General features: G+C 48.7%; 2 protein-coding genes across 4 annotated transcripts in view; one reads left to right on the forward strand and one right to left on the reverse strand.

The window, feature by feature from the left end:
• CAPZB (capping actin protein of muscle Z-line subunit beta) overlaps nucleotides 1-16,562 on the forward strand; it is a 125,934-nt gene that overhangs the window by 47,170 nt on the left and 62,202 nt on the right. For all 3 annotated transcript variants that reach the window (XM_081817617.1, XM_081817615.1, XM_081817616.1), the window contains exon 2: nucleotides 13,216-13,305. In XM_081817617.1, the coding sequence (XP_081673743.1) occupies nucleotides 13,216-13,305 (90 nt within the window). The remainder of the gene's footprint in view (nucleotides 1-13,215; nucleotides 13,306-16,562) is intronic.
• LOC102737477 (endoribonuclease LACTB2) lies at nucleotides 6-780 on the reverse strand (the record flags this gene model as incomplete). The annotated part of the gene is made up of 1 exon (XM_006751926.2): nucleotides 6-780. A coding segment is annotated over exon 1 (756 nt), but the record flags the coding sequence as incomplete, so codon positions are not given.

Below are 16,562 nucleotides of genomic sequence, written 5' to 3' on the forward strand. Positions count from 1 at the left end.
TATAAATGCTCAGGAATAGTCTTGTAAATGTTTTTTACAACCTCCATTGCTGTAAATGATTTTTCAAAATTATCACGGAACAATGTAAGAATTTGCTGTTCTCGGATATTTCTGTGAGAAATGTATTCTAGAATTTTAGCTTCAGCGTTATGAATTACTGGGCCATGTCCTGGATATATAATATCAGCTTTGACTTTCAATAGCTTTTTTAGGGAGTTCATATAATCATAGAGGTCTTCAAATATAGTTGTTCCTTCCCCTAGGATGCAATCTCCAGAAAAGATCGCATTCTCCTCTTCTAAAAGTAGAGCGATATGATCATCAGTGTGGCCAGGTGTGTGTATAACTCTGAGAGTGGCACCTTCAGTTTTAATCACATCTCCATCTTCCAGATAAACATATTGTTGCTTTCCATCTCCTATAATTTCTTCTCTCGGAGGATTCCGTGGGAGTTTTTTAATACAATATGCAGTGTCATTACTGATGCTTTTACAAATATCTCCTATGCCCCCAGTATGATCACGGTGCCAATGAGTCACTATGATTTCCTGGATTGCTGCGTTAAATTCAGTCAGAGCCTGCTTTAAACAGCTGATATATTCTGGAATTGCTGGTTCTCCAGTGTCAATGAGGATTCTCCTGGTGCCGATCCCTACCAAGTAGGTGTTAGTGCCCTGCAGGGTCATGGGTCCCGGGTTACAGCCCAGGACGCGCACCACCCGACTGGACAGCCGCTCGACGCGCTGCAGGACAGCCGACATATCTGCTTCTGCAGCCCGCCGGCGCCTAAATAAATAAAATCTTAAAAAAAAAAAAAAAAGATTTGTCTGTTTGCACCGTTTGCAGGTCAGAACCAAGGTCTCCCCCACACTTTTGGAAGCCGTGTACTCATGTCATTGGTGCAGACCCATGGCGAAATGTTCAGTTTCATCCAGGCCATCTCATAAATCCGGGTGGGAGGAGGCGTATGCGAATTGGCTGCTTCTGCAATGGGAAAGGGAGTCTACTTCTTTCTTAGCCTTCATCAGTGAACGTGTGGGTGATGTTTTCCCCAAACTTTTCTTTTTTTCATTGGTATTTGGAATACGGTGACATTCTGCTTTAATCGTCTTCGACTTTCACGAAAGGCTTCTTGACTTTTTTGTGCCGTTGAGGTAGAAGTGGACAGCACGTAAGACTTCCCTTGAAGATGTCTCAGGATTGCCCCAATTACGTGTGTAACTACTAGCTGACAAAGTGAAGGATTACAAGCTTGTCACGTGACACCAGTCAGGAACGTGCAGAGCGGCGGCTATAGACACCTGTGAAGCGTTACTGATCAGACAGTAGGTAATGGCGTCTCGCACACCTTCTGAACGGGTCCAGGAAACCATCAGCCAGAGAAACTGCCTGAAAAAGGTGTTAGTGTTTTCGAGAGAGCCACCCATCGGTGATTGTGTTTGTGAGAATAGAGTCCGTAATCCGAGGTGACAGGAGATTTCAGAATTTGGTTATAGATAGAATTGTTCATAATTGGCCCAGCCTGGGAGAAGAGACTCACCCTAGCTGATTTTGTGAGCTGGAAAGCTGTCTCCAAAAGTCATTTGAAATTAATTTTTTTTTTTTTTTTTTAGTTTGGGTTTTTTTTAACATTTTCTAGAGCGTGTTCGGTCCTGGGAGGCAGACCTGTGTGTGTATGTGTGTGTGCGTGCGCGCGCTGTGTCCTTCTCTGTCGTTCAGTGCTTAGAATCTGGGACCAGTCACTTAACTTTTCTGGGACTTGGTTTACTATCTGCAAAACCAGGATGAGAGTACCGATCTCATGGAGCTGTGGTGAGGCTTTCCCAAAACCCACATGGTGCAGGGTCTGGTTCCTAGTAGGCCTCTAAGTTTGGATTCTTAGTGTTTTTGATAAAGAATGACTAATTTGGAAAATAAAATTATATGGATGATATAGAAGTGTTGTTTAAAACACCATTATTCTAGGGCACCTGGGTGGCTCCATCGGTTAGGCGTCTGCCTTTGGCTCAGGTCATGATCTCGGGGTCCTGGGTTGGAGCCCCGTATTGGGCTTCTTGCTCAGCGGGGAACCTGCTTCTCCCTCTCACTCACTCGCTCTCTCTCAAATAAATAAAATCTTTTTTAAAAATAAAATAAATAAAACACCATTGTTCTAATAATACAGAATAGTAGTAAAAATAGTGGTTTTGGGGGGTGAATCTATCCCCAGTCTTGAGTTTTGATTTAGGATTACACTGTAAGCAGACAGCACTAAACCCATATAATGAAGAGACTTGTTTTCTGGTCTTGGTTCATTTGCTTTTTAGTTATGTGATAAGTCTGATTTAGTTTTCTAAGTCTGGGCCTCAGTTTTTCTCGTTTTTAGAAGAAGTGGCTGATTAGATGGTTTCTCAGGCTCCCTTCAGCTGAACGTTTCTCTGATTCGGTGTCTTACAGTCTGGGGAGGTAGAGGGAGGCACACCCAAGATGCCATGCTCCACTTCCCCCAGCTGGGGCATTAGCAGAGCCAAGAGCAGCGCGTAAGCAATCTGGCCGACCGTCCCGTCAGTTGTCATCTGACCTGGGGTGTTTCCCTGCGTAAACTCACCCCCTCTGCTTCGCGGGGCAGTCCTAAAGATCCAGCAGCACTTGCCTTTGAGTTGAGTGCGGATAGGGAGCCAAGTGTCAGCGCATAGAAGAGCGGTCAGCGAGCTTTCTGGAGTACCGCAGGGGGGTGGGGGGGGTGGGCAGGGTGGGCAGGGGAGGAGGCTGCAGGAGGAAAAAGGCTTCTGCCCTGCGGAGGGGGGGGGTGCGGCGGAACACCGGCTGCACCTGGGCTTCCTCCCCTTGCTGAGCGCAGCCGTGTAGAATGTGCTCCCACGCTCGGGCCTCCTGCAGGACTCGGTTGAGAATTTTTGCCATTCCACCAAGTTTACCAGATAAACTTTGATCCCTGCAGAGAAGCCATTCTGTGTTCTGCAGTTAGAGGTTTTGGGACCATACGCACTGAATTGGTTATCCGGAACCTTTTTTTTAACCCGCGCTCTGCCTGCTGAGCGTGATCGGTTTGGATCTTTCCCTCCCTGAAGGGATGTGTAAGGGGGCCATCAGCTGAGGACCGTTGTGGTATCTGACACACAGCCTGTACAGAGGTTGCTAAGTTTTGCTCTGGAATTAATGTACCAAGGAGGGAGGCACCTGGAGATTGTCACTGCTGGGTGGGGAGTCGAAGGTCGTCTGGGGACTCCCTGAGGGCCGTTCCATTTGTCTGCTTTCAGTGGCCTCAGGTGGGCTTGGGAACAGCAGTAGATACAGAGATTGGCGTAAATTGTGTTTTACATTTTTCTGCTCTTCTCTGCACTACACTTCCTCATCTACTATGTTGCTTCTAATCTACTATGGATGTGGAAACTGGAAACCTATTCTTGTTTTAAAAAACCAAAACCAAATCAACGTTGATGGAAGGAATAAATCGCAGGTTCTTAACTTGGGATATAGTCACTGCCCCGCAGCTTGTGAGCACGTTGACAATTTGTGGAGGGGTGTGTTTGTGTGTCTGTGTGAAGGTAGGAGCGTGTATATGTCTGTGTGAGAGAAAGTAGGCGGAGATACTCCTCGGTGCTGTCCTGGCCAGAGAGCTTCAGAAAGACAGCCGAGCAGGGAGAGAATAGTACAGAACAGAAAAAAGGTCTTTTTGGGGTGAATATGGAATTTGATCCACTCTTCCTGTTTTTTGGCTTTAGGGGAGCCATGGGTCCCCTGCGCTCCATCCTAAACAGGGCGGGGGGGCGCCTGTGGGGTGGGAGTTGCGGGAATCTGCCCTCCTTTGTTGGTGCTTCATGACTTGGAAACGGAAATAATACTCCGCCTACCTTGCTCGAGACTCCTGGCAGCCTAAATGGAAAACCTGCGTCAAATGAGCAAAAAATCAGGGAGGAAAGGGCCCTTGAGTCCCCACAAACTGTTGTGTGAAAGTCCTAGCAGATAAGCCATATGCTTTACACTCTGGGAAGACCCCTGCCCTTTGTGGAGGATGGGCTGTGGGGAGCTGGCGGGGCAGACGCCGGGCCAGACACCCTGCCTCAGTAGCGCCCCTCCTGTGGCGTGGGGAGCGTCGTGAGCTTGTGCCTCAAAGTTTCAAACGCCAAGGCTCCAAGGGATTAAGGGGAGACTGATGTAGCTCCACCCTGCAGGTGAAGTGGGAGAATAGGAATTTTTATTGTTATTAGAGCACATCTGTGCCCTCAGAGTCTTAGACTACTTTGGAAAAAGCTGTGGACCCTTAACCTTGGAAAACTGTGTGCACACGTGTGCGTGCGCACACACACACACACACACACACACGCCTTCATGCGTATACACCTCTGCCTTCACACACACACTCCTGCTTTCTCCCTCATGCATGCATGTACACACACACCTGCCTTCATACACACACCCCTTCACACACTCATGCATACATATACGCCCCTGCCTTCACACACACACCCCTCTACTTTCTGTCTCATGCATACATACATATATACCCTTACCTTCACACACACACACCCCTACTTTCTCTCACACAGACATATACACGCCCCTACCTTCACACAGACACACAAACACACCCCTCCACAAATTGTCAACGTGCTCACAAGCTGCGGGGCAGTGACTATACCCCAAGTTAAGAACCTGCGATTTATTCCTTCCATCAAAGTTGATTTGGTTTTGGTTTTGGTTTTTTAAAACAAGAATAGGTTTCCAGTTTCCACATCCATAGTAGATTAGAAGCAACATATTAGATGAGAAAGTGTAGTGCAGAGAAGAGCAGAAAAATGTAAAAGCAGACACAGGGCCATGTTCCAGGAATGGTTGCTCCTAATGGTGTCCCTCTGCCCGTGAGAAATGGTTTAACTGTGTTCACTACTCTGTCCTCTTTGTAAACACACGGACCCTGTAAAACACCTTAGAAGGCTTCCCGTCTTTCAGGATTAAAACAGTTGGTACTCGGCTATCCCTGGAGGGGCTCCCCGCTGCTCCGTGGTCATGGGAGGAGTGGCACGGCTGTCGTTCATTGTGTTAAGCAGGGTGGTGTCGTCCTTCTTTTATGCTCCTTTTTCCTGGAGGCCTTCTTCTGTGGGTCTCAAATTCCTAAGGGCAGGGACCACGTCTGACTAGTCCAGCGCTGTGTCCCCAGGTTGCTCAGTGACTGAACGAAGTGGAAAGGCAGCTGGAGTGCGGTAGGAAACTTCTCTGTGTGAAGATACGGGCTCACGTACTAACTTCGTGACCTTGCCAGACTTTCTCTGAACCTCGTTACTCATCTGTAAGAGGAGAGGGCCCACTTAGGTGAACTCGAAAGGTCGGTCCTGAGATCCTAACAGAATTGTTTTAGAGAAGAGACTTATAAAAGGCACCGTGTTTCTGGAGTGATCAAGGTCACCTAGGCCCCGCCACCGAATCGTTCGCTGTAAAATGGTTTCTTCGTGTTGTGTGATTTTTTCCTAAGTTTTTTAGAAAAGGACATGGATCCAGCTGTGATGAAACGCAGCAGACCCCTGACGGTTGAAGGAGGCTTGATCTGCCACATGGGCTTTCACTGTGGCTTTGATGCGCTCGATAGAGGGTATCGGACTTTCCCGTGGGAGGGAAGGTCGGCCAGAGGGAACGCTTGTGTTTGTGTCTGGTGAGCCATCTCCCTCTGTGCGCGACCCTCGCCGCCGTGTCCCTCCCGGAAGATTCAACCAGGCGGCAGTCAGTCAGCGGAAGAAACACTTTTCTTTTTATTAACCCACATGTGCAGTTTTCCAGAGTGACCTACAGATGAGTTGTGGGCTGGGCTGGCTGGTGACTCTTTCCCCATGTCACCCCCAGCACAACTCGTTCCTGAGCCACGTGGCAGAAAACAGATTCGGCTTCTACACAGAGTCGCTTGTTGGGTCACAGATCATACAGGACAAGCCATGGTTACGTTAGCCTTCATAAATTGTGGCAAATCAGCCTGGGCTGCAGCGCAGTTTACCTTTGTGCTGTCTGAAGTAAGCCCTTGCTAAGCCTCTCGGGAATGTAAACGAGTGAAGGTCTTGATGAACTGGAGAACGGACTGTAGAGGCCTTGAAGCTTTGGGTGGTTGTTTATGTCTGGACAGATGCTATTAAGTGCAGATCGGCCTCGACCAGACACTAGACCAGGCCAAGCCGGACTTCTGCTCAGAAATCCACGCAGTTTGTGTTACCGCTTATCCTTGAGATTATAAACTGTGTGTTTGAAAAGGGCACACGGAAACCACACGCACACTAATGAGGCTTCGACACTGCCTTCTAGCAGGTGGGTCCTGCCAGAAAACGGGAGTCCTCTCCAACTTCGTGGGCTTCCTCCCCTTTCCAGTAAGTTCTGTCCTCCTGTCCTGCCTCTTAAAGGCCCTGGCTCTCCTGTCCCCAGTCCCCTCTCTGGCCAGACCGTCCCCCACAGTCACTAGAGACATCCTCCTGTATCAGTTACTGTTGACAGCTAACAATCACCCCGAACCTAGTGACTTAAAACAACAGTAATCATTATGTCCGGTGCTTTCCGTGGGCCAGAAATTCAGGAGGGCTTGCTTGGGTGGTGGTTCTGGCTTGGGCTCTCGAGCTGTTGCACTCAGACAGCTGAAGCTGGAAGCTGGAAGAGGGGCATCTGGGGGGCTGGCCGAGAGTCTCATGGTCCCTCCGTGTGGCTCTTCTGTGTGGGCTGGGTTGGGCTTCCTCACAGCATGGCCGCTGTAGGGCCGTCGAACTGTTTACTTGCAGCTTGGGGCTCCAAGCCCAGGTGTTCAGCAAGCAGGGTGAAAATGAACCGTCTTTTATGGCTTGGCCTCAGAAATCACATCATCAGATCTGCTGTTCTCTGTCGATAGAAACAGTCGCCAAAGCTCTCCCATTTGCAAGGAGGGGGTGTGTAGACTCCATGTCGCAGTGGGAAGAGTGTCAAAGTCACTCCCCGTGAGAGGAGGAGCATGCCGGGTGAGAGCTCTTCTTATGGCCATTTTCGGACAGTGTAATCTGTTTAACCTTCTGAAACGCAAGGCTGTTCCTGTCATTCCTCTGTGGAAGAATCTTTAGGGGCTCCTAATCCCTCTGAAGAAGTAGATTTTAAAGTTTTCAAGGCCAGAGAACATGGCACAGAAGGCTTACCTACAAAGGAGACACCACTGCTGGAAGACAGGAGGTCTTGGGCCTGGGCCTGGAGCCTACTTAGAAAACTGCTGCCCTCTGAGCCGTTTGCGGGGAAACCAGCCTGACTGTAGGCCCCTCGAGACAAGGCCCTGGTCATCTCCCAGGGCCGCACCTTCCTCCTGTGTGGGCCTCGCTGTGCACGTTTCTCCCACTGCGTCTGCAGAGCCGACACCCCCCCCCCGCCCCCGCCCGTGTCTGTGCATCCCTGGATGCGTGCAGCCAATGATAACCAGCTCAGGTACCCTTCTCCTGAGAAATCATTTGAGGTTTCCTATACTTCTTAGTATCATCTTTACTGTAACTTTGTTCGCTTTGTGGATAGGTGTGTTCACTGTATTAGACTTTATCACAGGTTGGGACATGTCCTGTCCTTTCATTTCTGCCTAGGGCTGAATAAATTGTTTGATGAGTATTTCCAAAGTGGTCTGTGCCCTCTACTTCATTTAATAGGGCCGGGTTTTACTGCATGCAAATGATGGACAACCCTGGCAGGTGTCTGAATTCCCTAGGGGATTTTTAAAGCTGTAATGTTTTATTCAACTTACTATTCTGAAAAACTGTTCTGTTTTAGTCTGTTTTAACGGTTGTTTTACTTGTTGTGGGGTGATTGAAGCAGTTCTGTGCTTTTTCTTGAAGTCATGTGAAAAACTAGCAGAAAGTGAAGCTTTTCCTAAATTGGTTTATATGCTTAAGTGCACACACACACACACAACACCTACCCCGATCCTGTAGAGCCTCACCAGCCTAAAGCGGGGTAACCGTCCCCTCCTTATTCTTTGATATCCTAACAAAGACTCTTCCTTGATTTTTTTTTTTTTAATATGAATTTTGACCACAGCGTTAAGTTCCTGAAGACAGGGACTTTGTTTTATTCACCATTCAGCATCAAAAACCATTCAGTATCAAAAAGAGTGCTTGTCACCTAGGAAACACTCAAGTAATGATTGAATGACTAATTGAATGGGCAGCGAACTCTGGAGAGTGAAGTGAAATGGATCATTCTTTGCCTTTTTACCTTTCAGCCTGGAAACCACCACCCGGGGGAGGTAGATCTGGTGAAGCACACTGTCCAAAGGAAGGGTCTACAGACGGGAGCAGTTCAGGGTTTGAAGGAACCATCCCAGGGAGAGCCCTTAGTCACGGGATGACTGTCCACACAATAAATAGAAAGCCTGTTAGGGGCAGGAACCAGGGTGGGAATCTCACCCCCGCCTCCCACCCCCACCTCCCACCCCTTCCATCACTGTCTTTCTGGGGTCACCCCTGTTATTGCCCATAGTCCTGGAGCATCTGTGTTTTCTTCACTCTCCGGTGCTGTGTCCTGTCTGGACCCCTCAGGGTTTGGGATGACTCCCAGATGAAGGGTTCCAGTTCACTCTAATTTTAACTTTTTACAAGCTGTCATTAAGCTTCACCATGTTGCTTTGCTTCTGGGTGGCGTTTAGTCATTTCTTAATTTAATGATAGATGTCCTTAGCCCTAGAAATTTATAATGAAACATTTCCAATTAGAATTCATTGGGATTAATGCAAAATAGGAGTTAGAACATTTTGCAATAGTATTTATTTAGTGTTCTCAAATAGATCCATTCAGACAGAGGACTATGGGGGAGGGAGCCTTTATGCCTCTGGCGCCCTTGGGGGCAAGGCTGTGAGCAGTATACTGGTTTGGGGCGTGTGAGCAGGCTCCATGGAAGGTGGATACAATATCTTTTCATGTTGATCTTTCCCGGCCAAGTTAGGACTCGCTCTTCCTAGATAATACACTGCTCAATTTCTAGTTTATCTCCTCTGACTCCCTGTATGTTCTGCGTGAAGGTTTCAGTGTAGCCAGGTTTACTTCTGTCTGATTTTGCTTTTGTTCTCAGGAAGATTATTATTAATATCCAGTTGAGAATATCTCTGAAGACCAGAAGTTTTTAGGGGTGATGAGTGGTCTTTGAATTAGAATTATATATAAATTGTTTCTGTGAATGTGCGGTTTTCTGGAGCCTTAGCTTTGATCAGAGTCTGGGAATCTGCAGTCCCCCAAAATGATTGTTTTATTTTTAGTTTTTAAAAAGATTTTAGGGGCGCCTGGCCGGCTCAGTCTGTTGAGCGTTTGCCTTCGGCTCAGGTCATGATCCCTGGGTCCTGCGTTCAAGCCCCACATCGGGCTCCCTGCTCAGCGGGGAGCCTGCTTCTCCTTCTCCTGCTCCCCCTGCTGTGCTCTCTCGCTCTCTGTCAAATAAATAAAATCTTTTAAAAATTAAAAAAAAAACAAAACTAAAAAGCTTTTATTTTCTTTAAAGTAATCTCTACACCCAGCGTGGGGCTCGAATCCACAACCCCGGGATTAAGAGTTGCATGCTCCACCAACTGAGCCAGCCAGGCGCCCCCAAAATGGGTGTTTTGTTTATTTATTTATATATTTATTTATTTATTTTAGAAAGAGTGAGAGCATGGGTGAGCAGGGGGAGGGAGAGAGAGAATCCCAAGTAGACTCCCCGCTGAGCATGGAGCCCGATGTGGGGCTCGATCTCAGGACCTTGAGATGATGACCTGAAACCAAGAGGCGGACCCTTCACTGACTGAGCCCCCCCCCCCAAACTGGTGTTTTAAATCAGGGTTTTCAGACTTGACTCTGGCATTTGGGGCCAGGTTGTTGGGGTCTGTCCTCTGCCTTTTAGAATGTTTAGAAGCATCCCTGGTCCCTGCCCATTAGATGCCAGTAGCTCTTCCTCCCCCAGTGAGGACAACCAAAAGATACCTCCATACATTGCCAAATGTCTCCTGGGGGTTTGTGGGGAGGGCAGACTCAACCCCAGTTGAGAAACACTAGTACGCACCTTTTTTTCAATAGACATGATTTTTTAGTTTTTGGTTCACGGGAAAATTGAGCAGAAGGTACAGAGTGCCCATATATTCCCTGCCCCCACACATGCATGGCCTTCCCACTAAAAACAGCCTTCCCCACCAGCGTTAACAGCTGCGGAACGTACACTGACACATCATAGTCACTCACTCCTTAGTCTCCACTAGGATTCACTCTTGGTGTTGTACAGATTGTGGGCTTGGACAGATTTATAATGATGCACATCCACCATGAGAGTAGCATGCAGAGTAGCTTCACTGTCCTAAAAATCCTCTTCCCCTTCAGTCCCTGGCAACCACTGATCTTTTGACTGTCTCCATAGTTCTGCCTTTTCCAGAACGTCACATAGTTGGAATCATACAGTATGTAGCCTCTTCAGACTGGCTTCTTTCACTTAGTCATATGCATTTAAGGTTCCTCCATGTCTTTTCATGCTTGATAGCTTATTTCTTTTTAGCGCTGAATAATATTTCAGTGTTTGGATGGACTACACATTGTTTATCCATTTACCTGCCGAAGGACATCTTGGTTGCTTCCAGGTTTTGGCAGTTGTGAATAAAGCTGTTATAAACATTTGTGTGCCAGTTTTTGTATGGAAATAAGTTTTCAGCTCCTTTGGATAAATACCAAGGAGTGCAGTTGCTGGATCGTATGGTGAGACTATGTTTAGTTTTGTAAGAAACTGCCACACTGTCTTCGGAGTTGGTTGTATACCATTTTTCGTTCCCACCAGCAGTGAGTCAGAGTTCCTGTTGCTCCACATCCTTGTCAGCAATCAGAGTCCTGGATTTTGGCCATTCCAATAGGTATATAATGGGATTTCATTGTTGCTTTAATTTGCATTTCCCTGGTAACAAATGATGTGGAGCATCTTTTCATATTCTTTATTTGCCATCTGTAAGTCTTCTTTAGGGAGGTGTATGTTTAGGTCTTTGGCTCATTAGTTTACATCTTTTAACTAGTTTGGAATCATTTAGGGTGTTCTCTTCCGGCACCGTTGTGGGGGTAGGGGTGGGGATACACAGCTGTTTATGGAGTTTGAGCACAGAGCTCCAGTTTATAGCAACAGGAAAGATTTCAGGGTTGGGTTGAGTGGGGCAAATGTTGTAATATATATATATATATTTTAAAATGTTTTTAAAATATTTAAAACATGTATTTATACACATACACAGAAAATGCTCCCAAACACATACTACTGTATATTAAGAATGTCACAGATATTGAGTCATTGCAACAACCCTATGACTGTCCCCATTTTATGGATACATAGAGGCTTGGAGAAGTTAAGAAATTTGCCCAAGGTTATAGTTAATGAATGGCAGGACTGGAAATCGAATATAAGTCTCTCTCGTGGCAACTCAGTTTGTCTGTGTCCTCAACCCTTGAAGGGGTGTGAGAATGTCTTCCCATGCCAGCAGGCCAGACTCTTGTCACCGTGGCATCGGCCAGCATAGAAGGCATGGCACCAGCAGGGAATTCATGGTTGCTAGAATGTGTCACCAGACAGAACAAGTGCTACACCATTTCTGGGGGGAGTGAGTGTGTGTGTGTCTTTGTAGGGTAGTAGCCACTTTGTTGTGTATCCCAGAATAAATTGTCCCTGATAACCACCTTCAGCAGGGGGCAGGTTTGTTGTTTCTTTTTAAAAAACAGCCTGCTCTCTCACTGTCTCTCTCCGTCAAATAAATAAATAAAATCTTTAAAAAAATAAAAAATAAAAAAACCCAGCCTGCTCTGTATGTCCAGTCAGTTACATGGGAATGAAATAGCCTCCAGTTAACTTGATGTGTTAGTTCTTTGGTGAAATACAGAGTGGGTCCTTGTCCCATAGCCTGTTTGTGGTTAATATCCCTGGAGTGTAGATGGTCATATTCAAAGGTTCTTTTTCATTACAGTCGATTATGGCATTTCCAGGATTATTTTATATATTTTATGAAGATTCTTTAGCGTGTTGATTTAGGTCCTTTGAAGATTCTGAGATTGGTCTGGGCACGTGAGAACGGTGCCTCTGATGGGATTGTCGGCTGCCTCAGCTGTACTTCTCGGGGGGGGGGGCGTGCCATGGTCTTCCCTGCTCTGCCGCAGCCACCTTACTCACCTTTCTTGTCATACCTCCTGAGGTCTAGCCTTTTGTGTCACAGCCCGCTGGGCACTGAATTTACTCTCACTTTACCCCCACTCTGTTCCTTCCTCCTCCTCCCGCCTCCATTATTGATCACATATTGATGATGACTGGCGCGTGGTGGCTCTGAGTAAATATTTGCAGCCTGAATGTCCAGTGAGGCGAGTCCTGGGAGCACACGGTGTGGTCTTTATCCTCCTGGGCCTCTGCAGCAGCAGTGACCCCAGTTTGCCGCACTTGTCTGCTCTGCAGCTGGAGCCACCTCTTCCACCGGAGATGCTCCGGGTCTCAGTTGCCTTTGCAAGGGACTGGCACGTGGGGACACGTCCCAGGCTTCAGTTGAATGACAAGCACTTTAACCTTGGTGCGCATCTTGTCACTTGTTCTTTGCCTGGCTTTGTCCCTGGCCTGGAGCTCATCAAGGAACCTGGCTCGAATGTCCAGAACAAAGCCTAACTTGGCTCGAATGTCCAGGAGAAAGCCTAACTTGCTGCTTGAGCATGCTCCCTTGCAGGGCCGATCAGGAGGTAACACATTTGCATCTCCTGTGGTCCGTTGAATTGGAAAAGGAAAGCCGAGGAGGCTTTGAGGTGTGGGTGGAACTCCGGCCCACTTCCCACTTTGAGTATCTTCCACACATCTCCATGTGAGATAGATGGTGCTGTCACAGAGCTCGTCCCCCCCACTCTCCAGGAGGTGTTGGAGGGCCCACTGTGGGCCTGCTTGGTGTTAGAATATCTGGGGGGCGGGGGAGAATACCCTGGGCAAGCTGAAACTGCAAGGACGCTCCCCCTGTCCCCCCCAGATTTTATTTATTTGAGAGTGAGTGAGCACAAGCTGGGGGGTGGGGGAGGACAAAGGGAGAGGGAGAAGCAGGCTCCCTGCTGAGCAGGAGGCCCTTGACGAGGGGCTCGATCCTAGGACCCTGAGATCATGACCTGAGCCCAAGGCAGATGCTTAACCGACTGAGCCACCCAGGTGCCCCAAGGATGCTTTTTAAAAAGGGGTTTCAGTGTTTCTGTTGGCAAAATGACCTAGATACTCCTATTTCTCTTTTCACAGAGTGACCAGCAGCTGGACTGTGCCTTGGACTTGATGAGGCGCCTGCCTCCACAGCAAATCGAGAAGAACCTCAGTGACCTGATCGACCTGGTATGAGCTTTGTTCATATGGTTTCGTTTGGGCTGTGGCTCATAATTGATTGCCTCTGTGTGCCTTTTTCCATGCGGGGTTCCAAACCCAGAAGAAACCTTCCACCACCACCACCACCCACTTCTGAGAGTCCTCCCTGCGGTTGTCTCTCAGAGCCAGCTGGGTTAAGAAAGTCCAAGATAGGAGCTCGGAAGTTGATCTCTGTCCCCTTGCCCCAGCTACATGTTTTCAGTCTCCAGAAGCTTGCATTTCAGCACGGGGAGGAAGAGGCCACACACACCCAGTGGGCATTCAGCAGTGCCTGGTGCCAGGCTTCCTTCGTTTCTTTGCTGTTGTGGAAGTCCCTCCAGCCAAGACAGTACAAAATCTACCCTATAAAATAGTTCACGGGGCTTCACTTCTTTGACCAGTACAAAACACAAAAGTCAGCTGTCAAAGAGCTCATCACATTATTTTTTAAATCTGTATTTTTTTAAAATTCAGAATAACTGGTCTCAAAATGATGCCTCAGATTAACCGGCACCATAATATTACTTGAAATGTCTCAAAATATTTAAGTAAAATCCACAAAGCGATGGAAAATATTGAAAAGAAGTAAGATAAACTAAAATCAGGCCCCAAGAGGCCAACTGAGTTACAAGCTTATTTGGCCAGTGCGTTCCGGCTCTGGTGCCGAGTCCTCTGTTGTGTTCGCTGCACCCCTGTCTCCTGGGATGTGATGATCCGCTGCCAGCCATGGCTCGGTGACCAGGTGTCTTTTACAGTAATGGTTTGAAAATGTGTCCATATGCTGTAGTGATGCTTCATTCCACCGTCTGACTTGAGAGCGATGGTACTAGGAGAAGCGTTCTTGCCCGAGACTCGTGTCATTCAGAGAGAGGACTTCGCAGCTGTCCGTGGCCTGTCGTCACAACCCTGCGTGCTTACAGGCACCGCTGGATGAGGGGGGTGAACGCGCCAGCCTGTGCCGGTGACACCCCCCCCCCCCGTGAGGAGGGGGAGGTTTCTTGAGGTCAGTGGCCCTGACGAGAAAGGCAGCCACAGGCCCTCGTGATGGGAGGAAGGTAGACTTAAAGACGTGATGGGTCCCGGCTGACACGACGACGTGTGAGGTGAGTGTGGAAGAAGAGGGCGTAGCCTGTCTTGTGTGCGGAATGGGGTGAGAACCAGAGCCAGGGAGGCGCCATCAGCCCCCGCGGCGGGCTGAGTGCGGGCGAGGGCTGTGGTGGCAGGCCCCGTCTGGAAGGGCAGTGCCCCCTTTGCCCCAGCTGCTCGCCATTGCCCTGTGGGAGGACGATCCTCTGTGACTTGATTTCCGACTTGTCTGGAGAAGCCGAACTTTTGGCGTTTGAGTGAGACCTCCTGGTTTTTCAGCATCGGCCCAAACACGGGTTTGGTTAGATCTGGTTTTGTATAGCATGTGAGTTGGGGGATGGGGCGGGGTAGGTGGGGGGTGTCGAGCCAAAGCAGTCTTTGCTGGGAAATCCTGACGTACACAGTTGGACAGTCGCAAGGGGTCCTTGCAGGTCAGAGGGAGGGCTTGAACGTGGGGCGGTGGTTATTGTCGCCGTCCCCCACTCGCTGAGCCTGGTGCGCAGCGCACCGTGCCGTGCGGTTTGCTTGCTTGGCCTGATGTGACTCCCAGCCCTACGGGGCCGCGGCCTGGGGCGTGCTGTGTTGCTTCACGTTTCTCTTGGTCAGAGAGTTTTGCTTGATCGTATGTGGCAGAGGCGGGCGAAGGCTGATGGTGGGATCCGATCCCTAATTGGGTCAGCGGCAGAGGCTTCTTTGTCTTTAAACTCAGCATGAGAGCATGCTTGGCTGAGTTTAAACCTAGTGTGCCAATTTAGCTATTACTGTATTTTGGAAATCAACCGAACAGAGAAGAAATGATTGAATTTTTCTCAGGAGAGCCTTCTTGGTGTTTAACAGCCTGTTTTGTTCTTATGGCAACGGAAGTGTGTTATCTCTGCGATCCCCCTGGTCAGTCTTGATCTCAGAAAGGGGCACAGAGCTGCTTTTACAGGAACCCGCTCAGCTGCTGCCTCTGCTGGGTCTGGCACAGGTACTTGGGCCCGGCCGGAAAACCGCAGCCCTGATGGTGAGTGAGGGAGAACCTTAGGAGCTGTCTCTCACCTCAGCCACACACTGGGTGCTCCCCCAGGTCGGCCCTGGCATGCGGTTGGCAGAGGCTCCTTGGGCCCCGCTCGAAGTACCACACTGTTCCTGTCGCTGAGGGGGGACGTGCTGTGTGGCCGCCCACAGGTTACCGTCAGAACGCACTGCCTTTCCCCTTGCAACTTTGTCTTCTGCAGAACGTGGCTGGAGAGGGGGATGGAGGCAGACCCAGGTTGCGGGTTCGACAGCCGACAGATGCCAACACCTGCCGTGTGCCCAGGACTGAGCTGGACGCGGTGGTTTGTGTTAGTGCTTCAGCGGGTTTTCACAGTCCCCCTTGAATGTACCTAGGACCACTTCACCTCTTTTGTATGATTGAGACTCTGAGGAAGAAGCCAGGCAGCTCCAGGAGTCCCAGTTCCTTCTGCAGGGGTAACTCTGCTGGGCCCCTTTGTGTGACTCGCTCACACCCAGAACAACAGATTAAATGCGGTGTGTCTTCCTGACGTGTCCGTCTGAACTGTTAGGGGGCAAAGTGTTAAATAATTCATTAGTAATCTAAAATACTAAAACATCTGTTTTATGGAGAATAATTTAGAGTTCCTGTAATTAAAAACAACAGCAGCAGCACTAGAGACTTGAAAGACAGCCCCTCCTCAGAGCCGGGCCACGTGGGATTAGCAGTTCACTTTTGTCCATTGCTCCGTGGGGGGGCTGGAGAGGCGCCGACTGCCCCTCGCCAGGTTGTGTGGAGGCCAGCCTTGGGCCCCTTCTACCTCCTGAGGCTGAACAGGAGGCCATAGTAGATTCCCATCATCCAGAATGGGCTGGGGAATCAGTGTTCTCATTAATTTTTTAATTTGAAGTATGATGAATGTCAGAATGGAAATGGAGCATGGCTTTTCGCCGAATTAGGATCTGGTAAAGCACACCTCGTTAAAACTCTACTGACATGCTTCAAAAGCCACTTTTTGATTAATGGCCTTGCTTCAAGGTCCCTGCTCTGCACCGTAGTGTATGAGGGGCGTTTGGGCTGGTTTTGTACAAGGTCCTATGACCAGTCCTAGAAATTACTTCTCTGAATGTTTTCCTTTCGTTGCTGCTATTTTTCTCTTTGCCCTGGGAATGACCGGGGGGGG

Source organism: Leptonychotes weddellii, chromosome 4 (assembly GCF_054177405.1).
Source record: "Leptonychotes weddellii isolate Sample4059 chromosome 4, ASM5417740v2, whole genome shotgun sequence".
Lineage (NCBI taxonomy): Eukaryota > Metazoa > Chordata > Mammalia > Carnivora > Phocidae > Leptonychotes > Leptonychotes weddellii.